Source organism: Gobius niger (genome assembly GCF_951799975.1).
Source record: "Gobius niger genome assembly, chromosome: 10".
In the NCBI taxonomy this organism is placed as follows: domain Eukaryota; kingdom Metazoa; phylum Chordata; class Actinopteri; order Gobiiformes; family Gobiidae; genus Gobius; species Gobius niger.
The window spans coordinates 5207476-5234942 of NC_136861.1; the positions used below are offsets into that span (position 1 = coordinate 5207476).

Here is a 27467-nt window from a genome sequence, read left to right on the forward strand (position 1 = left end):
AGTTCAAGCATCTCAGGTCTTGGTCTCAGTGACTGTTGGACTGTGGTGGTGAAGGAGTTGGAAGATGAAGCTCTAAATTCACCAGTCGATGGATGTTCCTGCCCTCAGCTGTGGTTCCTCCGCGATCCAGCCCCAGAAACAGCAGAAGAAAAGTGCAGGAAATGCTTTCATGGGATTTTAACGTCTTAACTCACATCTGAACGGATCCCATTTTCTCCAGTTTGGCTTTACCCTAATCAAAAAGCTTCTTGGGGAAAAAAGCACCAAAACAGACATAAAAAATGAGAAGAAAACAAGGATGTAAACGCAGCAAAGATGTGACAAAAATGTGACAAAAATCCAACAAAAAAATAACAAAAAATCAACAAAAATGTGACAAAAATTCAACAAAAAAATGACAAAAATGTGACAAAAATCCAACAAAAAAATAACAAAAAATCAACAAAAAAGTGACAAAAACGTGACAAAAATTCAACAAAAAAATGACAAAAATGTGACAAAAATTCAACAAAAAAATGACAAAAATGTGACAAAAATCCAACAAAAAAATAACAAAAAATCAACAAAAAAGTGACAAAAACGTGACTAAAATTCAACAAAAATTCAACAAAAAAATCAACAAAAATGTGACACAAATTCAACAAAAAAATGACAAAAAAATGACAAAAATGTGACAAAAATCCAACAAAAAATAACAAAAAATCAACAAAAATGTGACAAAAATTCAACAAAAAAATGACAAAAAAATGACAAAAAATCGACAAAAATGTGACAAAAATGTGACAAAAATCCAACAAAAATCCAACAAAAATGTGACAAAAAATGACAAAAAATTCAACAAAAATTCGACAAAAATTCTACAAAAAATAACAAAAAATCTACAAAAATGTGACAAAAACGTAACAAAAATTCAACAAAAAAATGACAAAAAATCAACAAAAATGTGACAAAAAATAACAAAAAATCAACAAAAATGTGACAAAAACGTAACAAAAATTCAACAAAATTAGACAAAAGTTAGACAAAAATTCAACAAAAAAATGACAAAAAATCAACAAAAATGTGACAAAAATGCAACAAAAAAAGACAAAAATTCAAAAAAAAAATTCAAAAAAAATAAATCAACACAACACAGCAACAACGCAAGGAAAAAGGTCTTAGCTTTCAAATGAGGTGTTACACAGGCCTATATAACAGCCAAAGAGGACAGAATGCATTTGGTGTAGGCGGGTGGTAAGAGGTTAAAGCCGTACATCGTGACAGCCCGATTTGGTCCGATCCTGCTCCTCCTCTCACCAGCGTTGTTGAGTGTTTTTAACGGTTCACACATGTTGGGCCTTGTGGGTCGACCAGAGACCGCCCTCGTGTCCACATGCGATCACTCCAAAAGCCACGTAGCAACAATCCGCAGGTCAACAAACTTATTACCATGACAACAGGCCTGCGCTGTATCTGCTCATGAAGAAGAACTTTACTGCAGCAGGAAGAGAGACGTTTGTCCTCATGCAGCACGTGTTCATTCTAAACATTTCTTTGCACAAAAAGAGGAGAGAAAGTGAGAGGTTGGCCCAGAAACACGTGAAGCTGTGACTGTTTCGACAGGTCTAAAGTGCTGTGGTCAGATTTACACTGACCCAGAAGCTTTAGGTCGACTGACAGAGCCTGTGTGAAAACGACCTTAGTCTCTGGCCTGTGTGACGGCTATGAAACTACCGTAAATGCTCTAATATAGGCCGGGGCCTTTATTTACTCAAGGGCATCTAGGACCAGGCCTTTATTGGAACCAGGCCACAATTAGAGACAGGCCTTTATTTCTATTTGAGCAAAACGGACGACCAGGAAAATGAAGAAAAACAATATTTGTGTCCATTTGCACCTAAAATATTAGGTTCATTAATGAACATTTCAAACCCTCTCCCAGCGGCTGGAACATTGATGCCTTTTATTTTGTCGGGACAACAGGAAGTGTTTCGTTGCTGTTAGCGGAGCTTTGACATCAGTGTCACTGCAGGTTTCTGTTTCGTTTTTACCGCGGACCGGATTATTTGTTGTTATCTTGTGTAAAAGGCGAGTTTAGACGGAGCGTTTGTGTTTGTGATCGATCATGAGACTGACCCGAGAGAAGACGAGACGCTCGCGCTGATGGGAGGAGTTATTTTGAGGCGTGGGACTGACCTGCACACGGAGCAGCTGGACGTGCTTTGAAGACGCGATGGAGACTTTATTAAAACCCTGGAGGGTCAGAAGCATTTGTTGTTTGGCCTGTTTCCAAATATAGTCACAGGAGGTTTGAAAAGTGCCTAAATCTGTGTCAAAGTTACGCTCGGATCAGCTCCTCCGCAGCGTCCCCCCTCGGCCCGGGTTCCCGTTTGTTACTTCCTGCACGTGAGTTTTCATTTACACCAGTATGAGACAAATTCCTAACTTGGGGAATATTTCTACTGTTATAGTTTCTAAAAAAAGCCCCGGCCTGTTTTAGAGACCGGCTTTAATTTGCCTCCGCCAGCCGCGAACCCGGCCTCTGTTAGAGACCCGGCCTCTGTCGGAGACCCGGCCTCTGTTGATGATGGAGGACGGGTTCATGGAGGGTGCGCGTGTGTGATGATGCGAGCGGCGGAATTTTGAACCAGTCGGAGTCCATGGAGGGTATTTAACCTCTTAACTCCCACCTGAACGGACCCCATTTTCTCCAGTTTGGCTTTACCCTAATCAGAAAGCTTCTTGGGGAAAAAAGCACCAAAATAGCCACAAAAAATGAGAAGAAAACAAGGATGTAAACGTGACAGAAATGTGACAAAGATGTGACAAAAATGTGACAAAAATTCAACAAAAAAATGAAAAAAATGTGACAAAAATTCAACAGAAATTTAACAAAAAAATAACAAAAATTCAACAAAAATTCAACAAAGATTCAACAAAAATTCAACAAAAATTCAACAAAAATGACAAAAATTCAACAAAAATGTGACAAAAATGTGACAAAAAATTAACAAAAATTCAACCAAAAAATAACAAAAATGACAAAAAAATTACAAAAATTACAAAAATTCAACAAAAAAATTACAAAAATTACAAAAAATCAAAAAAAAAATAACAAAAATTCAACAAAAAAATAACAAAAATGACAAAAAAATAACAAAAATTACAAAAAATCAACAAAAAAATAACAAAAATTCAACAAAAAAATAACAAAAATTCAACAAATATTCAACAAAAATTCAACAGAAATTCAACAAAAAAATAACAAAAATTCAACAAAAAAATAACAAAAATTCAACAAAAATGTGACAAAAATGTGACAAAAAATTAACAAAAATTCAACAAAAATGTGACAAAAAATTAACAAAAATGCAACAAAAAAATAACAAAAATTACAAAAAAATCAACAAGTGACAAAAATTCAACAAAAAAATAACAAAAATTCAACAAAAAAATAACAAAAATTCAACAAATATTCAACAAAAAAATAACAAAAATGTGACAAAAATTCAACAAGAAAGTGACAAAAATGAAAAAAATAAATAAAAAAAAACATGCAAAAGGTGACACAACACAGCAACAACGCGAGGAAAAAGATCAGTTTTGTGGGTCTTAGCTTTCAAATGAGGTGTTACACAGACCGATATAACAGCCAAAGAGGACAGAATGCACTTAGTTTCGGCGGGTGGTGAGAGGTTAAACCCCGGCGCTCGCCCTGTGACCCTCTTTCCTCTTTCCCTCGGGTGAAGTTCCCCTCGTGAGGCGTCTCTCTTCTCTTTGTGTCTGTGTCGCTGTGAGGAGGAGGATTACACGGGGCTCCTCCTCACAGCCGCACCGAAACAATCAGTCCGTGACATAATCCTCTCACACACACGTGTACGTTACTACGACAGAGCGAACACCCACACACACACACACACACACACACACACACACACACACACACACACACACACACACACACACACACACACACACACACACACACACACACACACACACACACCAGCTCCACAATCAGGCAGTTTTATCTGTGTAAAACAATCACTGAACTTTGGTCTTAATCCTATTTATTAAGATCCTGTGTAAGATGAGTGAGAACTGTTTTTGAGTTCTTCTTTAACAGCGGCACTGACTCAGGGTCAGGTCTCGCCTCGTCCTGGAGCTTGTGGGTGAATGTTTCCTCGAGTGACCACTGGCTTTAGCTGCAGCAGTTTCTCTCCGGGTAATTTTAAAAAGACTGTGACACAATAAAGAAACCGAATGCATGCTGCCCTCTTTGGCTATAGGCCTGTGTAACACCTCATTTGAAAGCTAAGACCCACAAAATTGATATTTTTCCCCGTGTTGTCGCTGTGTTGTGTCACCTTTTTATGTTTTTTTTTTTTGTCACATTTTTGTTGAGTTTTTTTTCACTTTTTGGTTGAGTTTTTCTCACATTTATTAGAATTTTTTGGTAACTTGTTGGTTGACTTTTTGTCACATTTTTTTCAAATTTTTGTCACATTTTTGTTGTGTTTTTGTCATTTTTTTTGGTTGAGTTTTTGTCACATTTTGGCTGTGTTTTTGTCATTTTTTTGTCGAGTTTTTGTCACATTTTAGTTGAGTTTTTGTCACATTTTTGTTGCATTTTTGTCACATTTTTGTTGAATTTTTGTCACATTTTTGTTGAATTTTTGTCACATTTTTGTTGCATTTTTGTCACATTTTTGTTGCATTTTTGTCACATTTTTGTTGAATTTTTGTCACATTTTTGTTGCATTTTTGTCACATTTTTGTTGCATTTTTGTCACATTTTTGTTGCATTTTTGTCACATTTTTGTTGAATTTTTGTCACATTTTTGTTGCATTTTTTTCACATTTTTGTTGAATTTTTGTCACATTTTTGTTGAATTTTTGTCACATTTTTGTTGCATTTTTGTCACATTTTTGTTGCATTTTTGTCACATTTTTGTTGAATTTTTGTCACATTTTTGTTGCATTTTTGTCACATTTTTGTTGCATTTTTGTCACATTTTTGTTGAATTTTTGTCACATTTTTGTTGAATTTTTGTCACATTTTTGTTGAATTTTTGTCACATTTTTGTTGCATTTTTGTCACATTTTTGTTGAATTTTTGTCACATTTTTGTTGAATTTTTGTCACATTTTTGTTGCATTTTTGTCACATTTTTGTCTCATTTTTGTCACATTTTTGTTGAATTTTTGTTACATTTTTGTTGAATTTTTGTCACATTTTTGTCGAGTTTTTCTCACATTTTCTTTTTTAATTTTTGGTCACTTGTTGGTTGAATTTTTGTCACAAAAGCTTAGGGGCTTTTGTGACTGGTCAATTAGACAATAATTAACATATTTCACATTAACCTCTTAACTCCCGCCTGAACCGAGAGGATCTTTTTCCTCACGTCATCAGATTTTTTTTCCCATCATTTTTTTGTTGGGTATTCAACTCATTTTTGTAACTTTTTGGTCATTTTTTTGGTCATTTTTTGTCACATTTTTGTAATTTTTTTTGGTCATTTTTTTGTCAAATTTTTGTCATTTTTTGTCCAATTTTTATCACATTTCTGTCATTTTTTCGTCCATTTTTTTTTTTAAATCAATTTTTTTTCATTTTTTGGTCACGTTTTTTTTCATTTTTTGTCACATTTTTGCACTTTTTTTGGTTATTTTTTTGTCCATTTTTTATCACATTTTTGTACTTTTTTTGTCATTTTTTTTGTCACATTTTTGCCAATTTCTTGTGACATTTTTGTGACATTTTCATCATTGTTTTCGTCTCAGTTTTGTCGCTATTTTCACAGCTTTTCTCCAGAAGCTTTTGGACTGGGGTAAAGCCAAACTGGAGAAAATGTGCTTGGTTCAGGCTGGAGTTAAGGGGTCAAAGCAGTAAACACGTCCCGGTCAGAGCTCCTCATTGGGACGACATCTGCAGAATAATAAGCATAAAGCAGATTTTGATTGCCTTTGGGATTAAGTGTAAACCCGTTAGTGTGAGCTCTATAGGCTGTGGTCATCAGACGCTTCACAGACACATAACTGTGAGGGAGTGAAACCTGGTGCTTCTGGTCAGCACTGGCCTCACAGACGGGAGACGAGGAAGAGCAGCTTTGTTACTTTCGGTTTCCTTTCAGATGTTTGTGATTTTGGACTAAACTTTATGACGATGATGAAGCTCAAGGGCATGTGTTGTGAGTAAATCAGCAGATTTGATTTGTGATCTGAGATTTTAAATGTCTGTTGTTGATGTAAAGCTTGTGATGTGGTTGAAATGTAAACTGCCAGACTTAAAGCTACACCGCGGAGAATTTTACCCCAAAAATCTAACTGAAATACAAGATTTGTTTTATGACAGATATTTTTAGCATTGAAAAAAACCTGAAACAGACACGTGTTTTTGCTGTGAGCGGCTCAGCTCTCCTAAGAGATGACATAACCTTACCAGGAGTGGGTGCGTCTCCAGCTCGTTTCCATGAAGATGTCGACTAAAGTCAGCGGATTGTGAGATTTAAACAGGCTAGGTTCCCATCCAAATCCATTCTTTGATTTGTCACTTCAGAAATAGCATTTTCTGTCGAGCTGGTCATTAGGAGCATGTTTTGTACCGATGGCAACAGTGTAGTCCACAATGTTACGCAGTGTACCTTTAAACATGAGCTTCAGCACATATCGGTGAAGCTGTAAACTGCAGGGTTTAGGATCTGCAGGATTTCTCTGCAGAAGATGTGAGTTTATCTTACTGAGTTTGGAGTCGGACTCTAGTCAGCTGCTTCTCTCCTCCGTCTCTGGGCTGAGGGCCGTCTCCTCTAGGGATGGCCGATATATCGGCGCCGCCGATATTATCGGCCGATATTTGTCCTTTTTCCCCATATCGGTATCGATCCGATATGGGAAAATATCGGCCGATATTTTTTTTTTCTTTGAATTATTTACTACACCGTAATGTCATAGCGCACCTGAAAGCAGCAGCAGTGTAGACGGGCTGCACTGACCTGACTGGGGCAACAATTTATTCAAATTATCTCAAATAAACAGTGGCTCCTAAAAATAAAGAACCTCCAGCATAAATTCACACGTCTCCAAAAGAAAGTATGTTTTTACTAAGTTTAAACAAAGTGGAGCGGACACTTGGACACCACAGAGATGCAGAGCCACAAGTTGCTGCTGCAACAAACTGGACTAAAACTGCCTCCATGGACATTATTCTGAGTCAGGATTAACAGGAATCATTTTCTGATGGATTATTTGTCGCTACATCTGACGTGAGTGTTGCAAAAGTTTCTCCGTCCTGACCGTCCTGACGCCAGATTTATAACTTTGTTTGTTAGCGCTAGCATAGCTTCTAACAGGCTAAAGAATACAACACGTAAACATGACCTTTCTGTCATGTAGGTCTAACTATAGTGATGATAATGTCTGTATTGACGTTTACTCTGCTCACTTCTATCATGTTAATGACCCTGAAAACGAGGCATTATGTCATGTCGCATTTTCGCGCATATTTAATTAGACGCATTTGCGATCGTTCGCGCATTTATCATTGAAAACAAAGCAGTTCAAAGCTCATGCTAATCTTGTAAATCTACTGTTTGCTTTTTGCCTGCTCTAAACCAACTCTAAATATTCAGTCTGGCCTCATAAGTTCATATAAGGTGCTGTTAAAGTGACATTATGATATTTCCAACTCCAAAGCTTCATACAGAGCTGTGTGTCCTTTATCAGATTTGTTCAAAGTTAAAACATGTAGCTTAAACAACATGGAAGGCTACATATTTTAATAAAAAATGCAATCAATAGTAGCCTAGCATATTCCCAGTTCCATTCCAATAATGGAACAATTTACAAACTTAACCATATTTGAGTAAGCCTTTCTATTGATTTTTAACGTTGAAATAAATATCGGCAAATATCGGATATCGGCCACACCAGTGAGGCAAATATCGGATATCGGTATCGGCAGAAAATTTTCATATCGGACCATCCCTAGTCTCCTCCATCTCCTCCATCTCCTCCATCTCCTCCGTCTCCTCTGTCTCCTCTGTCTCCTCTGTCTCCTCTGTCTCCTCTGTCTCCTCTGTCTCCTCTGTCTCCTCTGTCTCCTCTGTCTCAGGGCTGAGGTCCGTCTCCTCTGTCTCAGGGCTGAGGTCCGTCTCCTCTGTCTCCTCTGTCTCCTCTGTCTCCTCTGTCTCCTCTGTCTCAGGGCTGAGGTCCGTCTCCTCTGTCTCCTCTGTCTCCTCTGTCTCCTCTGTCTCCTCTGTCTCAGGGCTGAGGTCCGTCTCCTCTGTGTCTGGGCTGAGGTCCGTCTCCTCCGTCTCCTGTGTCTCCTCTGTCTCAGGGCTGAGGTCCGTCTCCTCTGTCTCAGGGCTGAGGTCCGTCTCCTCTGTCTCCTCTGTCTCCTCTGTCTCCTCTGTCTCAGGGCTGAGGTCCGTCTCCTCTGTGTCTGGGCTGAGGTCCGTCTCCTCCGTCTCCTGTGTCTCCTCTGTCTCAGGGCTGAGGTCCGTCTCCTCTGTCTCAGGGCTGAGGTCCGTCTCCTCTGTCTCCTCTGTCTCCTCTGTCTCAGGGCTGAGGTCCGTCTCCTCTGTGTCTGGGCTGAGGTCCGTCTCCTCCGTCTCCTGTGTCTCCTCTGTCTCAGGGCTGAGGTCCGTCTCCTCTGTCTCAGGGCTGAGGTCCGTCTCCTCTGTCTCAGGGCTGAGGTCCGTCTCCTCTGTCTCAGGGCTGAGGTCCGTCTCCTCCATCTCCTCCATCTCCTCCATCTCCTCCGTCTCCTCCGTCTCCTCTGTCTCCTCTGTCTCAGGGCTGAGGTCTGTCTCCTCTATCTCCTCCATCTCCTCCGTCTCCTCCGTCTCCTCTGTCTCCTCTGTCTCAGGGCTGAGGTCCGTCTCCTCCATCTCCTCCATCTCCTCCGTCTCCTCCGTCTCCTCTGTCTCCTCTGTCTCAGGGCTGAGGTCTGTCTCCTCCATCTCGAAGCTGACGCCGTCTCCTTTTCTTATTAAATCCACTGAAACACGTCCCGCTTCTTCCTGTCGCCAACTTTTATCTCCATTTGACAGAACTATAGCCAAGTTGAAGGCTTCGTAGTAGCAGTAAGCTAGCACTGCGGTGTTGTGACATTGTTGACACCGTTGACCAATCGGGACACGCACACGTTATCCCACGCTCACAAACACAGGCCTGTCTTTGAGGATTTGGGGTCAGTTTTGGAAGCAGACGCACTGTGTTATAAAACATCAGCTGTTTGTCAGAATCGTGTGTCGCTCTTACGATTCTCAGTCGTTCTATAATCGCACTGAATCCAGTCGTGTACTGTGGACCCCCCATTCTATATAAAATCGTTTACGACTAGAAAAGTCGTGTAGTGTGTGCTGACCTTTAGACTTTATTTACCCCATCGTCTCGAGAGAAAAAGAGCTACAGCATCCGCAAAGCAAAACAAAAGCACATGTTCACCCCCCACTCCCCCACAACCGCTCTCCTGGACGCGGAGTCGATCTGGCTGGAGGAAAACGTGTGTCTCCACCCACTTAAATGCGCTAAGTCTGGAGTGGCAAGATCACAAAGTGGCTCCTACTGAGCGCAGAATGTCACGCTATTGGCTTGTTGCACAGTATGGCTATGCTAGTTCCTCTGACCTGTAGTTGTGAGCGCGAGTACTTCCTGTCTGTATTCTTTTCCTATAGAGATGAGCTCGGACCCCGGATAATAATCCCACGTGGAGGGCGAGTTGGTGAGTTTCTGGTAGATGATCATTTACTGTGTGTTCAAATCTTAATGTAGGATGTAACGAGTTCCGAGGAGACGCCTGTGATCATAAAGGATTGATAGCTTGTCTTGAAGCTAAAGGCTAACATGCTATAAAAAATGGAATAGAAATATATAGCGCTAAAAAATTAAAGTATTAATTTATATTTGAGGCACTATTTCAAATTGTATAATGCATGAAATGAATGTTAGCCTTTAGCTTCAAGACAAACTCACTGATCTTTATAAACACAGACGTCTCCTCTATGGAAACATTTACTCTGTACAGCAACTCTTTAACCTGCAGGAAGTGATCATCTACCAGAAACTCACTGTCCACCACAGAATCTGTAGGAAATCTGATGATTCGAACGAGTCTAAGCTCATCTTAATGGAAATTAATACGGACAGGAAGAACGAGCGCTCACGACTTCAGCTCAGAGGAACTAGCGTAGCCACATTGTGCAACAAGCCAATCGTTTGCGTTTTGAGACACAAGATCGGGCCCAGAGTCTGTAATCTGACGGCTTCGGACGCAGCCTAACATCTGATGAGGATCGACAGCTTTGGGCCCTGAAGAGGAGCTGGATGACTCTTGAAACATCTGCAACTATGAAGTAAAGGACCAGTTGAAATGTGTTGAACTTTCAAACCTTTACATGTAGATAGTTTCTTGTTCAGCGGAGACAGAACCAGAACAAAACTCTTCATGACCTGCTAGTAAATCCATGACGTCGGCGATGGATTATTATTATGATTATTATTATTGTTATGTGAAGGGCAGTCGTCTGTTTGCGGCAAAAGTGAACAGGATTAACTCAATGCATGAATGAAACACTAAAGCCCAGGCCTGTGTCTGACGAGGGAGCGACGTCATAACGTGGTGGTTATTCTTCACAGACTCTCTCTTGAACCGCTCCGTGTTGATTATGGGCCGGTCACGTGACGTCAGAGTGTAGTAAATCCGCTCCGACAGATGTTCCTCATGTCGCCGTGAAACGCTCTTTACACAACAGAGGCTCGGTAAACCCAGCGGGGGATCTGTCCGGCGAGTCCTGGACAAGTGAAGTCCTCGCACAAGCAGAGCGAGACGGTTTGATCAGATGAGAGACAACGCGGCCAATGGATCCAATCAAATCCAGCTGAAAACAGTGGACAAAGTGCTGCACATAATCCTGAACACACACAGAGTCGCCGCTCGGATGCAGTCGCCGTCTGAAGGTTAAGACCAGCTGAATGGTGTTTCTTCCATGGCTGGATCTTCACATGGGTCCCAGTGGCAGTCGGCGGTTTGAATCCCGCAGGTGCCCACTGTCGTCGTGTCCTTGGGCAAGACACTTCACCCCGCTTGCCTCCAGTGTCTGCGACTCTGAGTACGCTGGTGTTGATGTAAAGCGCTTTGAGTGCCTAAAACAGAAAAGCGCTATATACATGTGACCATTGATCAAGCTGCCGTTCCTTCTGTATTGACCTCTTAACCTCCACCTGAACCGAGCACATTTTCTCCAGTTTGGCTTTACCCTAATCAAAAAGCTTCTTGGGAAAAAACACCAAAACATCCATAAAAAAATGAGAAGAAAACAAGGATGTAAACGCGACAAATGTGACAAAAATTCAACAAAAATGTGACAAAAATTCAACAAAAATGTGACAAAAATTCAACAAAAATGTGACAAAAATTCTACAAAAATGTGACAAAAATTCAACAAAAATGTGACAAAAATTCTACAAAAATGTGACAAAAATTCAACAAAAAAATGACAAAAATTCAACAAAAAAATGACAAAAATTCAACAAAAAAATGACAAAAATTCTACAAAAAAATGACAAAAATTCTACAAAAAAATGACAAAAATTCTACAAAAAAATGACAAAAATTCAACAAGAAAGTGACAAAAATTCAACAACAAAATGACAAAATTCTACAAAAATGTGACAAAAATTCTACAAAAAAATGACAAAAATTCAACAAAAATGTGACAAAAATTCAACAAAAACGTGACAAAAATTCTACCAAAAAATGACAAAAATTCAACAAAAATGTGACAAAAATTCAACAAAAATGAAAAAAAAGAAAGAAAAAAAAACAACACAACACAGCAACAACGCAAGGAAAAAGATCAGTTTTGTGGGTCTTAGCTTTCAAATGAGGTGTTACACAGGCCTATATAATAGCCAAAGAGGACAGAATGCATTTGGTTTGGGCGGGTGGTAAGAGGTTAACTCTTAACCTCCACCTGAACCGAGCACATTTTCTCCAGTTCTTCCATCCATTCATTTTCTTCCGCTTTATCCGGGGGCGCGGGGGCAGCAGCCTCAGCAGAGATGCCCAGACTTCCCGATCCACACACACCTCCTTCAGCTGTTCTAGGGGGACCCCGAGGCCACATCAGGCCAGCTCGGAGACAATGGGCCAGATCTTGTGGTTCATGGCTCAGGCTGTAGAGCAGATGACTGCGCAGACGGGTGGAGCTCCTTGCAATCTTCAGTGTCATACCTGGCGCAAAAAGTGGGCAGGACAGGAGGGGGGGACAGACTCACATTGTGATGTTGTGGTGCCGCCCCCTCCCCATGCTTTCCCCAGACCTGCGGAAGGCGGTGGTTTGCGAGGGGGGGTGAGGGGGGGTTCTCTTGTACACGCGTAACATGCTGATGCAGCGCAATGTTTAATAAAGATTAAATAAATAAAACTGTCCCTCCGCTGCTGCAGATCCAAGCTGAGCGGGCGGGACAGAGCAGCCTCGCGCTGGACACCGTTCGAATGCGCACAGTTACAAAATGTACAGGATTTAATTGATCAGAAACTGTCATATCGGCTGTGGAGGAGTTGCAGAGTTATGCAGCAGTTGCAAGAAAACTATAGCTTATTGGAACATTTGCGCTACAGCTGCAGGAATCTTGGAGCGGCTGAATTGGAAAAAAAAGAAAAAAAGTTGCTCTGAGCCCTGTGAAATGTGCTTCTTTCTTTTGAACTGAGCTGTGGCTCCACAAGGAGCATCATCAGGAGGTAAAGACTGACACACGATGGAAGTGTCTCCTTAAAACTCAGATCAGACCTGGTGTTGTGGCACTTGAGGCGTGTGTGGTTTATTTATGGAAAAACTTCATCTACTGTATCAAAGTAAGCCCGTGCGCTCAAACTTTTCAAGGCAATTTTGCTTTTGTTTTCAATTGTGCTGCTTGTAATGAACCAGCCTCAGTCGCCTCTTTTTCTTAAATAACGCCCTCTCCCTCTTGGCTCAGCCTTTAGCGCAACACCTGCGCCACATGCAAGATCGCGCGTGGACCACGCTGCGTTTAGAGTTGGACTGCGCCAGTCACAAGATCTGGCCCATAGTCTCACCAGCCTACCCTGGGGCTTCCACGAGGCCTTGTCCCACTAAGACATGCCTGGAACACCTCCTGCAGGACATGAAGGAGCAGCGAGTGGAGAACCGTGGCCTCGGGTTTGGAGGTGCTGACCCTCATCCCGGCCGCGTCACACTGGTCTGCAAACCCGCCTCAGAGCGGCTGAAGGTCCAACAGAACTACATCGTCTGCAAACAGCACGGATGAGATCCTGAGGTTTCCTCCGGCCCCTGGGAATCACTTCCCAATCTCAAGTTCAGCATTACCCAAATCTAAAAGCTTCTTGAAAAAAAGTGTCAATATAGCAACGAAAACAAGGATGAAAACGCAACAGAACAGCAACGAGAAAAAGGCCACAAATCAGTGACAAAAACACAATAAAGAAAGTCTCAAAAAAGGCAGTCAGTGCGAACGTCACTGTCCACGACTGGACTTCACAGCCACACGTTTGTTGTTAAAGACGTCACTGCCTCTGCTCCACTAAAGTCCATAATGAACTGTCTCTGTTGGCCCGGCAGTGTGTTAATGACGCCGAGGAGAAAATAAATATGTTTTCAAGAATCAGCCTGATATTTAGAGGAGCTCATTCCAAAGATTAAGAGAAACACAAACCATCCAGATGCTTCAATTCAAATACAAGATTTGGAAGAAAGAGAGTGGAAAGAGACTGACAGATGAAGTCTTTTATTTATTGATATTTATTTAACCAGGATCGTCCCACTGAGATTAAGAATGTCCTTTTATCAGACTCGTGTGATTGTTTTACCGGGTCTCCCTCGTGAAGAAAAGGCTTCACTGAGAACGTGCACCTTGAGTCCAGCTGTGTCAGGACAGACCGAGACAGAGACGAGGAATATTAGGATCTGCAGCATCTGTGGCCGGGTTTCTGAAAGGAGTTTTGTCATAGTTTCGTGAAAGAATCTCCAGATGAGAGTTTTCCAATCAAAGAAAGACCAGGAACACGGAGGTGGTGGAGGGTGGGGTGGAAGGACATCTGGCTTTTAGGAGAGACGCCAAAGGTGTTTCAGTTTTCTCCCTTCACGTCTTAGTTTTAATTTGAGAGTAAAATATAAACCAAACACTCCCTTTAAACCAGGCGTCTCAGGCATGCGGCCCGTGGGCCAAATGCGGCCCAAAAGCTATTTTTTTGCGGCCTGCGAGATAATTACTTATTTATATTATATGCGGCCCGCCGGTAAATTGCATTAAACACGTTAGAACTACATTTCCCATGAGGCACCGCGCGGCAGCGCCATCGCTGCTGCGGACGTGAGAATGACATCATCAGACGGGGACGGAGATGCGGTGCTTCTGCAGACGACTTATCAACTGTTTTCAACAGAGAAACAGACTCAAAGCAGCGACTGAGAGAGAGGAGCTTCTGACACAGGTGGAGACTCAGAACATGAGGAGAAACTTCAGTTGTTCAGCTAAACATGAGCTGGAAAAGTTACAGCAGCTGAATATCAAAAATCCCCTTTACATATTTACCTTTAGGACAAAGCAAACACATAGTGTTTAAAAGCGTCACAACAGTAAAGTGAGGAGCCTTTTCTCTCTGAGCTACATTATCAGGTCATTGAATTTAATCTTTATGAAGGACACGTGTGCGAACACATGATCCATAGTTACATTAACAATAGAGAATATGGAAATGTATTAAAACGCTCCAAATAATTACAGCAACACTGACAGTAAAAAATTATAACCCCATCAGTTCTAACTGTCGGTCACACAAAGGCCTGAGGTCAGAGGTCAGTGACTCCACATTATTTCCATGAGGTGAGTCTGAGCTGATCTCAGACACTCCAGAGTCTGGAAAAGTGTCCAAGTCCACACATTCATTGATGTATTTATTATATGACAGGGTCATTGGAAATGAACACAGAACAAAACCAGTTTGAAGCTGATGCTTTTTCTGGTGCTCATGATCAGCTCCAGTCCCTGCTCGGGCTTTTCTACAGTACATTAAAATTACATTTGTACATTTTGCATTTCTTTAACAGGCTCACAGACAGAAACTGGACCTGACTCCTGAAACAACACTGATGCCCTGAACCAAAATGGGATTAATTACAAAAAAACTAATTGTCTAAGTCTGTAATTTCAAATTTAGAAGCTCAGCAAATGTTTGGCTGATTGTAAACCTCTAGAAGCTTAAACATGTGCAGATGTACAGACTATTTTAAGTTATATTATAGCGAACAATAAAAAGTTGCTAAATCATAATTGACTTCATACAAAAGGCTTCGTCTGTTGCCCCCGACCAACACTGGGTTCGCATTTTTAGCCCGAGTCCAAATGAGTTTGAGACGCCTGCTTTAAACGAAGCTTCCAGGAAGTGACTCCAACATGTCTGTGTCGCTCCCTGGTTTTTCCCACGCTCATTCATTCACAAATACTGACGTGTGTGGTATCCACGTGTAGCAGGAAAGGCTGTGACCGACTTTTCAACATCTGCACTTTAGTCTCTACATAAGACTCCACACTTTACAGACTCAGACTTCACCACATCCGGAAGCTTTTTTCAGAGGGAGTTTTTAACCCGGGAAAAACTGGGTTCCCACGGCCTTGGTTTTCGTAGTTTTTATGTCACGTTTTTCTTGTCCCTCTTTTGTGGCTTTTTTGTTGCTTATTCATCTCTCTTTATTTTTGATTGTGTTATTGTTGCTTTTCCCACATGCCTGCAATACCTTTTTCCCTCATATTTATGTCCGTGATCTACAGCAAACATTTCAAATCGATATCTCTGCGTTTAAATTTTTCCCCCATTCACCAAAACAAGCGACATCCCCAGATCTACGAACATCTGCAGAGGCTCATCCATAAAACGGCATTCATGGTTTTCATTCGACTGATCCGCCGGTAACAAACAAACAATGTGGAGCTAAGTCGGACGTAAGGATTGGAAAGAGGATTTGTGGAGACCTCCCCCTCGTACGCTCATTTATAAATCTACTCCAGATCATTGTGAGCAAAAAACAAACGGCTGCTTCTTTTACTATAACGCTCTGACCTCAGAGGAACATCGGAAACTCACCACGAGGCAGGTAAATATTGAGGACTTTCTGATCGTTGTGATTAACAGAAAAAAGCTGTAGTTCTTTGACCATCGAGTGTCTCCCTAGTGTCTTATCAGGAAGTATTGAACGCCAAGAAATCAGTTTATCTTGGATTCCAGCAGGCATTAATTCTACATTTCTTTGAAAGCAATGGCTTTGCTCCAGTATTTCTTGGTGATGTGATCTGAAAGACATTTCGCTGCAGGTTTGGCTGAATATTGGTCAAATTTTCTGTCGTTTTTACAGAATGTTTTGCACAAAAGACTCTGGTTGTGTCCAGTTTGCTTTGGAGCATCGTAACTTCCCACAGCTCGTCTGTTTGATGATTAGAAATGACCACTGGATGCCTTTTACGTTGTTTGTTTGTTTGTTTGTTTGTTTGTTTTTTTGTTTGTATACTTTGTAAATGACACATTGGGTCAGATCTTGTGGTTCATAGCTCAGGCTGTAGAGCAGACGACTGCGCAGACGGTGGAGCTCCTTGCAATCTTCAGTGTCATACCTGGCGCACAAAGTGGGCAGGACAGGAGGGGGGACAGACTCGCATTGTGATGTTGTGGTCCCGCCCCCTCCCCATGCTTTCCCCAGACTTGCGGAAGGCGGTGGGTTCTCCTGTACACGTGTAACATGCTGATGCAGCGCGATGTTTAATAAAGATTAAATAAATAAAAGTGTCCCTCCGCTGCTGCAGATCCAAGCTGAGCGGGCGGGACAGAGGGGCCTCGCGTTGGACACATCGCTCGAATGCGCAAAGTTACGAAATGTACAGGATTTAATTGATCAGAAACTGTCATATCGGCTGTGGAGGAGTTGCAGAGTTATGCAGCAGTTACAAGAAAACTGTAGCGTATTGGAACATTTGCGCTACAGCTGCAGGATTCTTGGAGCGGCTGAATTGTAAAAAGAAAAAAAAAAGTTGCTCCGCGCCCTGTAAAATGTGCTTCTTTCTTTTGGACTGAGCTGTGGCTCCACGAGGAGCATCATCAGGAGGTAAAGACTGACACACGATGGAAGTGTCTCCTTAAAACTCAGATCAGACCTGGTGTTGTGGCACTTGAGGCACGTGTGGTTTATTTATGGAAAACTGTTGTTGTTTTTGTGTTAGGGGTGTGAGCGTTGATCTACTGTATCAAAGTAACCTCGTGCGTAACCGACGCTCAAACAGACTTTTCAAGGCAATTTCGCTTTTGTTTTCATTTTGATGTTGATTCTAAGGAAGAAGACGAGGCAGCGCGATGTAAAGAGGAACATGATGTGAACGTTGCCACAGAAGAGCGGCTCCAAGTGCTGCTTGTAATGAACCAGCCTCAGTCGCCTCTTTTTCTTAAATAACGCCCTCTCACTAGCGGCGCAGCCTTTAGCACAAAACCTGCGCCACATGCAAGATCACGCGTGAACCATGTTGCGTTTAGTTTAGGAGTCGTCCATCTTCCATGAAGGTTCTTGAGTCCTCTTCTGGTTGAAGTGTTGAACGTTTCACCTTTCATCCAAAAGGCTTCGTCAGCTCAGATAAAAACCACAGGGAGGAGTTCAGTTTAGCTCAGTCCCTTCCTCTATTAACCACTACTCTCACCTGTAGTTAAACATCTGTGTAGTTCTAGTTAGGACGATGAACATTCAGAGAACGGCAGTTACTGAAAGCCATGTGGATTCAACTCCCTTTGAGACTAACACCACAGCTTTACTCTCTTCTACTGTCCTGATATGAGTGTCCTCTGGTTTAACCCCTTAACTCCCACCTGAACCGAGCACATTTTCTCCAGTTTGGCTTTACCCCAATCCAAAAGCTTCTGGAAAAAAGGTGTGAAAATAGCGACAGAACTGAGACGAAAACAATGATGAAAATGTCACAAAAATGTCTCAAGAAATTGACAAAAAATTGACAAAAAAATGACAAAAAAATGACAAAAATGTGACAAAAATGTGAAAAAATTGACAAAAAAATTACAAAAATTTGTCAAAGAAATGACGAAAAAATTGACCAAAAAATGACAACAAAAATGACAAAAAAAGACAAAAAAGTTACAAAAATGAGTTGAATACCCAACAAAAAAATGATGGGAAAGAGGTTAAATGAGTGGCCGATGCAGTGCAGAGAAAACCTGGTTCTGGTTCTGGTTCTGGGCTGGTTCTGGTTCTGGTTCTGTGCTGGTTCTGGTTCTGGTTCTGGGCTGGTTCTCTCATATCAGAAAAAGCCACACCCCCAGCTGCTGACATCACTGGTGCTCGTTTCTTGGTCCAGCTTTTAACTGTTTCCCGACTGGCACTAGTTTTTGGAACCAAGAGCCGGCATTTTTTCTGTACAAAACGAAAGAACCGGTTCTGAGACTGGAACCGGCCCAAAACCAGCACCTGCACCAGCTTGGTGGAAAAGGCCCAACATTAAAAACATCACCAGCACCTGGGACGCTTCAATCCAACCGTTTCAAACAATCCAACTGTTTGAGAGTTGGAAAATGTGACCAGGAAATCACAATGTGGTCAAAGAACTCATTGCACACACAAGGGGACGGACAAACCAGTGAACACGACCTGCTCTGCTCCAGAACACGAGGTTTTTCCAGGCATCTGTTCCAGACTCCCCAAACTCCGCTGACCCGGAGATGTTTCTTGCCGTCTGTAAATGTCCAGCTTTTGGCTCCTCTGCTCTCCCTGCGCTCCAGATGTGGGACCGCGCTGCATCACTGAACAGGCCAATGATTATTGATGATTTCAATATTACCTTCAAAGAAATGTCTGTTTGGATTCTGTTTAGTTAGAAGCTTTAGTTACTTTGACAACAACACTCGACTAAATCCTGAATAATCTATGTTCAGTTCCTCACTTTGTTAACTTTTCGATCCCAAACTGATAAAAGCACAGAGGGGGATCGATCTGCACTGACACACCTGCTTCACAACGATCAATCAATCAATCAATCAATCAAAGTTTATTTGTATAGCACCTTACAACAACACAAGGAAGACCAAAGTGCTTCACAGAAAGATAAAACAACATAAAAAAATCAATCAATCAAATAAGTGCGATCTAAGTCTTAAAAGCTAGTTTGAAAAGATGTGTCTTCAATCTGGACTTAAAGCGGGACAGCTCAGTGAGAACACGCAGACTGAGGGGCAGCTGTTCCACAGTTTAGGCGCTACAACCCTGAAAGAACCATCGGCCACTGTTTGTACCGGGACCTGGGCACGTCCAGAACCATGTGATCAGAGACCGGAGACTCTGCCGGGGCGATGTACGGTCACCAACTCAGATATAACGGAGCAAGACCATGAAGGGCTTTAAAAACAAACAACCAGAAGGTCCCGGGTTTGAGTCCTGGGTGTACAGGGCCTTCCAGTGCAGGGCTGGGTACGGTTACATTGTTCCCGATACCAGTACTTTAACGATACTTGGTTTTCGATACTGATACCTGAACAATACTTTTTTCCGATGATAAAACATTTGTCCATTGTCTCTCTGCACCCGACCCCCACGGATCCCTCTGCGGGTGGTGGGTCCACAGGAGGGCGGGCCCACGTCGTCCTTTCGGGCTGTGCCCAGCCGGGCCCCGTGGGCGGAGCCACACCGCCATACCAGGCGACGTCACGGTCCTTCATTTTATGCTGTCCATAGAAGTCTTCTGAACGGCTCTTCGTCTAAGACCTGTTTGCCATGGGAGACCCTTCTTACAGAGCTCCAAGGATCATTCAGGTGCTCAAACAACCCCACCACGTTCAGGCAGCAGTTCACGGGGTTGAGGAGCTCAGTTACCCAGGAGGAGCTCAGAGTAGAGTCGCTGCTCCTTCACGTCGAAAGGAGCAGCTGAGGTGGCTCGGGCATCTGTTCCGGATGCCTCCTGGTCGCCGCCCGCGGGAGGTGTTCCAGGCATGTCCTACTGGGAGGAGGCCTCGTGGAAGACCCAGGACACGCTGGTGGGACTATGTCTCCGAGCTGGCCTGGTGTCACCTCGGGGGCAGAACAGCTGGAGGAGGTGTGTGTGGATCAGGAAGTTTGGGCCTCTCTGCTGAGACTGAGGCCTCCGCGACCCCGGATAAAGCGGAGGAAAATGGATGGATGGAAAATATTTGTTGTCTTGAACCAGAAAACAGAACAATAATGTGCAGGAGATGCACATTTACAACATGGAGCTGATCTCCACTGTCAAGAAATGTGTGAAATATGGGAGAAATTATGGCAAAAATAAGAAAAATGGGCGGAAATTGGAAAAATGTTAAAAGAAATTAAAGCAAGATAAGAAAATGAGTTTTAAAAGAAGGAAAAATTGGGCAAAAAAATAACTTATTTGAGCTGAAACAAACAATCTGACTCTTGTTATTGTTGTTATTTATGCTTTATTATTTACGGTGCACTTTCTTCTCTATTCTCCATGTAAATCTTTAATCAGCTAAAGTTCCTCTGGTTCCTCTGGTTCCTCTGCGGTTCCTCTGCGGTTCCTCTGGTTCCTCTGCGTTTCCTCTGCGGTTCCTCTGCGGTTCCTCTGGTTCCTCTGGTTCCTCTGGTTCCTCTGGTTCCTCTGCGGTTCCTCTGGGCCCCTCCTCCTGAACCCTCCAGAGTTCACTCCGTGGCTGATTGGAGTGTTTGGTTTGTGTTTGGTCCGTGTGTCTGGCGTCTCCGGAGACTTTCCCCAAACAGAGGCGCTGATTTGAGCTGAGCTGAGCTTGACCCCGAACGACCTTTCACCCCGAGGAAACGTGAGGTCAGAGCGGAGAGAAAAACGTTTCCTCTGAGTTTGAGACTCACAGACAGAGGTTTCTGCAGGAGCTGATGTGGGATTATGAGTTTTATTGGTGAGTTCGTGAGGACAGTTCAGCGTGAAAAGGGTTGAAGGCAGAGGAACAACCCCCGCCTTAACTTTCTCCAGTTCAGCTTTACCCAAATCTAAAAGCTTCTCTGTTTCGTCACTTCTTGTTGCTTTTTTGTCTCTTTTGACACTTTTTTGGAGAAGCTTTAGATTTGGGTAAAGCCAAACTGGAGGTTTACCGTCAACCTCTTACCACCCGCCTAAACCAAAAGCGTTCTGTCCTCTTTGGCTGTTATAGAGGCCTGTGTAACACCTCATTTGAAAGCTAAGACCCACAAAACTGATCTTCTTCCTCACGTTGTTGCTGTGTCACCTTTTGTATGTTTTTTTTGGTCAAGTTTTTGTTGAATTTTTGTCACATTTTTGTAAAATTTTTGTTGAGTTTTTGTCACATTTTTGACGCTTTTTTGTTGAATTTTCGTAACATTTTTGTTGAATTTTTGTTGAATTTTTGTCACATTTTTGTCACATTTTTGTCACATTTTCGTCACATTTTTGTCACATTTTTGTCACCTTTTGTATGTTTTTTTTGTCACATTTTTGTTGAATTTTTGTCACTTTTTTGTTGAATTTTCGTCACTTCTTTGTTGAATTTTCGTCACATTTTTGTCACATTTTTGTCACATTTTTGTTGGATTTTTCTCACGTTTGTCGCGTTTACATCCTTGTTTTCTTCTAATTTTTTGTGGCTGTTTTGGTGCTTTTTTCCCAAGAAGCTTTTTGATTAGGTGTGAAGCCAAACTGGAGAAAATGGGATCCGTTCAGGTGGGAATTAAGAGGTTAAACTGAGCACACACTTTACTGTCAGTAACTTCATTCGATTACTCGATTAGCAGCTGAGTTAGTCCATGGTGGTTTGTATATCTGACCACTCATCTGACCACCACCTCATTGTTCTGCTGATCAATGCATTTCCACAAAGGTCTTTCCTTGTCCTCATATCCGCTCTCTGCTGCCGCCTCCTGGTGGGACCGCGCTGCGACTCTAAATGTTTCTTCATTGGACGTCGTGTCAAACACTTGTCAGTGAACCTTTATATCTTTATCCGACACAAAATCGTGACTCTTCAGTTTTCCCAGGGAGAAAACGTTTATCTCTCTCCTCCTCCTGTTGTTTTCACCTTATTCCGCCCACTTTTGCCACTTTTTTGCGTTGTCTCGGCACCTCGTTGTCCAGACACTTCCGGTCGAGCGCGAAGCCCGTTCATTTCAACGGAGGACGAAGGAGAACGAATCTGATGTTTAGTCGAATGATTTGTGTAAAATGTCACCAACAAGTCAACACTGCAGCCTGAAAACGGCTTTGTTTTCGTGTAGTGACTGATTTTATGTGGACTTCTCCAGTCCCATGTTAACACATAGGAGAAAAGGGGCGGGCACAATTCATGGCGGCGCCCACGCGAGCCTCCGGAATAAGGTGAATATGTTTGTGCCGAGGTCGTCAGGCTGAAACCGTCATGTGACGCAGACATTTCGTGACTCCCTGTGATGCAAAAAGAAAGATATAGCAACGAATGAATGCACTGTGACAGGGAATAATAGTTTTAATCTGATGACTGGCTAGCAGATAGCGATGCGTTACTGAAAAAAGTAATCGGATTAAAGTAACTTGTTACTCAGTAGCGCTCAGTGGGCGAGGAACGCTCCTCTTACATTACTGTAATACCGCCCCCTGGTGGCCAGGGGCGACTCCAAAAGACACTTGATAGACAGGATTCTAATGGGACTTCAGATCTTCCTAGAACGGCCTAAAGCCTGGCTCCAAAGAGCTTGTCTTTTTCGAAAGAGCGCTTTGACCCATGTGACCCATGTGACCCATGTGACCCATGTGACCACGCTGGGCCGGGTGAAGCATTTTTAACCACGCTGGTTTTTGTTTATCAGCCTGAAAAAGTGGAAGCCTTTTCAGTGCATTGACTGGCTCCAGAGTCAGTCAAGCTCTGGAGCTCAGTGGAGGCTCCGCCCACCCCGCGAGAGCAGGGCTTTTCCGCCGTTTGCCCTTTTAAAGAACAGGCTGCGTTCAAGCCAACTTCAGACGCACAGGAGAGGCAGGTATTTGACCCGCCCAAAGTGAACCCAGTTGTTTCCCGAGTTGAGCGAGACGACCACAGGAACACGGCGTATGACACGAGCTACAATGGTTAAGCTCTGCCCATCAGTGTTTACAGACAATCAAAGGCCTGTAGAAACATATAGTTTGAAACCACACCTCGTTATTGCCGTTCACTGACTTCACTGACTGCGTTTGATTCATGTTTAAGTGTGATGTCTGACCCCCCTCTCCTCCGTCTGCCCCCAGGCAGGATGACGAACCAGACGCCAGCGAACCAGTTCAGCTCCAAGAAGGAGAAGGAGGAGCCGCCGCGGGACGACAACACGGAGATGGCCTTTAAGGACGCGGGACACTGCAGCCGCAACACTCACAACCTGCTGCTGGGCTTCACCGTCGGAGGTAACGGCTCAGTCATGTGACGGGAGGGTCAAATACTTACAATGTTTCCATGCAGTATTACATAGTACTGCAGAATCCCCGGCCATTCATTTGACCGTTGCTAATATTTAAAGTATCGTTAACTTCAAATAAGATGATGGTAAAGAAACTCAAGAAGGTTTATGAGGTAAACTTTTCTATTATTCACTTTGGCAAAGCCACGCCCCCTTCTATGATGTGCGGGAAACTACAAAAAACTCTTTAACACCACAGTCAATATTTGTGAAACTCCACAGAGAGTAACTGAACAGACTTATTTATCAGACGCATGAGCCAAACATGCAGAACCTGCTGCTATAAAAGTCATATTTATCAAGATCTGTACTTCCGGGTTAGTGGAGATAAATGCTAACGGCGCAGCAGCTACGCTAACCCCGGATTTAGTGACTTTAGTAAATATGACTTTTTTTGCAGGAGCTGCGGCATTTTTGGTTCATGAGTCTGAGAAATAAGTAGGTTCAGAAACTCTGTGTTGAGCTTCAGAAATATTGATGGTTGTTTTTAAGAGTTGCTTATGTTTTTTTCTTGCATATTTGCCGGTCTGCTACGACCCGGAAGCGGAAGTCGTGACATCACAGTTAACAAACGTATCTCTGTCACTTCCTGTCAGTGTCCAATAAGGAGGTGAAACTACTGTAAATTCTCTAATACTGGCCTGTATTCCATTAGCGGCCGGGTCTCTGACAGAGGCCGGGTCTCTGACAGAGGCCGGGTCTCTAACAGAGGCCGGGTTCACGGCTGGCGGAGGCAAATTAAAGCCGGTCTCTAAAACAGGCCGGGGCTTTTATTAGAAACTATATCCATCCATCCATTTTCTTCCGCTTTATCCGGGGCCGGGTCGCGGGGGCAGCAGTCTCAGCAGAGATGCCCAAACTTCCCGATCCACACACACCTCCTCCAGCTGTTCTGGGGGGACCCCGAGGCGACACCAGGCCAGCTCGGAGACATAGTCCCACCACCGTGTCCTGGGCCTTCCACGAGGCCTTGTCCCACTAGGACATGCCTGGAACACCTCCCGCGGGAGGCGACCAGGAGGCATCCGGAACAGATGCCCGAGCCACCTCAGCTGCTCCTTTCAACGTGGAGGAGCAGCGACTCTACTCCGAGCTCCTCCCGGGTAACTGAGCTCCTCACCCGATCTCGGAGGGTGCGCCCAGCCACCCTGCGAAGGAAACTCATTTCGGCCGCTTGTATTCGCGATCTTGTCCTTTCGGTCATGACCCAAATCTCATGACCACAGGTGAGGGTGGGAACGTAGATCGATCGGTAAATCGAGAGCTTTGCCCCGACTCAGCTCCCTCTTCACCACGACAGACCGATACAGCGACCGCATCACTGCTGACGCTGCACCGATCCGTCTATCGATCTCACGCTCCATCCGTCCCTCACTCGTGAACAAGATCCCGAGATACTTGAACTCCTCCACTTGAGGCAAGGACTCCCCACCGACCTGAAGAGGGGAAGCACCTTTTTCCGGTGGAGAACCATGGCCTCGGATTTGGAGGTGCTGATCCTCATCCCGGCCGCTACACACTCGGCTGCAAACCGCCCCAGTGCGTGCTGGAGGTCCTGGTTCGTTGAAGCCATCAGAACAACATCGTCCGCAAACAGCAGAGATGAGACTCTGAGGCTCCCAAACCGGACACCCTCCGGCCCCTGGCTGCGCCTACAAATTCTGTCCATAAAAGTAATGAACAGAACCGGTGACAAAGGGCAGCCCTGGCGGAGACCAACACGCACCGGGAACAGGTCTGACTTACTGCCGGCAATGCGAACCAAGCTCCTGCTGCGGTCATACAGGGAACGGACAGCCCTTAGCAGAGGGGCCCGGACCCCATACTCCCGGAGCACCCTCCACAGGGTATCACGAGGGCCCCGGACCCCATACTCCCGGAGCACCCCCCACAGGGCACCACGAGGGCCCCGGACCCCATACTCCCGGAGCACCCTCCACAGGGCACCACGAGGGACGCGGTCGAACGCTTTCTCCAGATCCACAAAACACATGTGGACTGGTTGGGCGAACTCCCACGAACCCTCGAGTACCCGATGAAGGGTATAGAGTTGGTCCAGTGTGCCACGACCAGGACGAAAACCGCATTGTTCCTCCTGGATCCGAGGTTCAACTATCGGCCGGATCCTCCTCTCCAGCACCCCGGAATAGACCTTACCGGGGAGGCTAAGGAGGGTGATTCCTCTGTAATTGGAACACACCCTCCGATCCCCCTTTTTAAAGAGAGGGACCACCACCCCAGTCTGCCAATCCAGGGGCACTGTCCCCGACCGCCACGCGATGTTGCAGAGACGTGTCAGCCAAGACAGTCCTACAACATCCAGAGACTTAAGGTACTCAGGGCGAATCTCATCCACCCCCGGAGCCTTGCCACCAAGGAGCTTTCTCACCACCTTGGTGACTTCAGCCCCGGTGATGAAACTATAGCGGTACAAAATATTCCCCATGTTAGGAATTTGTCTCATACTGGTGTAAATGAAAACTCACGTGCAGGAAGTAACAAACGGGAACCCGGGCCGAGGGGGGACGCTGCGGAGGAGCTGATCCGAGCATAACTTTGACACAGATTTAGCCACTTTTCAAACCTCCTGTGACTATATTTGGAAACAGTGCAAACAACAAATGTTGTGTGACCCTCCAGGGTTTTAATGAAGTCTCCATCGCGTCTTCAAAGCACGTCCAGCTGCTCCGTGTGCAGGTCAGTCCCACGCCTCAAAATAACTCCTCCCATCAGCGCGAGCGTCTCGTCTTCTCTCGGGTCAGTCTCATGATCGATCACGAACACAAACGCTCCGTCTAAACTCGCCTTTTACACAAGATAACAACAAATAATCCGGTCCGGTAAAAACGAAACAGAAACCTGCAGTGACACTGATGTCAAAGCTCCGCTAACAGCAACAAAACACTTCCTGTTGTCCCGACAAAATAAAAGGCGTCAATGTTCCAGCCGCTGGGAGAGGGTTTGAAATGTTCATTAATAAATAAACCTAATATTTTAGGTGCAAATGGACACAGATCTCGCTTTTCTTCATTTTCCTGGTCGTCCGTTTTGCTCAAATAGAAATAAAGGCCTGTCTCTAATTGTGGCCTGGTTCCAATAAAGGCCTGGTCCTCGATGCCCTTGAGTAAATAAAGGCCCCGGCCTATATTAGAGCATTTACGGTATAAACGTCACAAAAATGGCCAAACTAAAGAAAGCTGGGAACAAATCCTAAATATAACCATCTTAAATATGTTTTAGCAAAGCATTTGTCTAATGTGTCGTGTGCACTTTACAGTGGAGGGTTAGAGGTTGAATTGTAGTGACTGTTTTGCTGTATTCTGTGTAATATGTTTAATATTATACATTCTTATAACTCGTCACTGTTGTAATACGTGACCCCCATCACGGCTCATCGCGGAGTCAAAACACTGGCCAGAGCTTCAGTACAAGTGCGTGGCTGTTTATAGAAGCAGATTCTTAATAACATTTACACACCGTATCCCCAAACACTCGAGAACATGGACAACTGAGAGCTTCAGCACAGAACCATCATAAGCCAGTTTGCTCTGAGTAGTTATGACTAAAGGCACGTCCCTCTGGTGGCACGTTCGGCCCCGTGGGTCTGGAGTAAACAGCGGGGCCTCCGGGACTGTGGTATGTGACTGTGTGTAATCCATCTCCCGATTTAAACCTCATTCTAAACATGTTTACACTGGGAGGACGTCCCCATCCGTCAGCGCAGGCGCCGCCGCCTAAACGGGACTTTTCCCCCCGGGTCCAGAGCCTCCTAACTCTCTGAACCCTTTAAAACGTCCGAACGGTGTCTGACGAGGAAATACCAGAGAATTACTGCGAGAGGAAGCGTCGAAACGTAACGCATGTGAGGGAGGATTTACGTTTCACACCATCTCCGGAAACAGAGCGAGCGGGAGACGGAGGATCCAAACCACAACATGTTTATTCATTTATTTCAAGACTGCAAGTTTATTTGTAAAGCGATTCATACAAAGGGCGTCATAGTGGCATCAAATTATGAGAAAGATCAAATTCATTA

General features: G+C 43.9%; 1 protein-coding gene across 1 annotated transcript in view; it reads left to right on the top strand.

Annotated features, from left to right (window-relative positions):
* slc1a9 (solute carrier family 1 member 9) overlaps positions 1 to 27467 on the top strand; it is a gene marked incomplete at both ends in the record, with an annotated part of 117338 nt that overhangs the window by 58757 nt on the left and 31114 nt on the right. Inside the window, 4 exons of the mRNA XM_079564707.1 lie at positions 12960 to 13052; positions 13125 to 13232; positions 22940 to 23066; positions 23226 to 23378. Coding sequence (XP_079420833.1) covers positions 12960 to 13052; positions 13125 to 13232; positions 22940 to 23066; positions 23226 to 23378 — 481 coding nt within the window. The remainder of the gene's footprint in view (positions 1 to 12959; positions 13053 to 13124; positions 13233 to 22939; positions 23067 to 23225; positions 23379 to 27467) is intronic.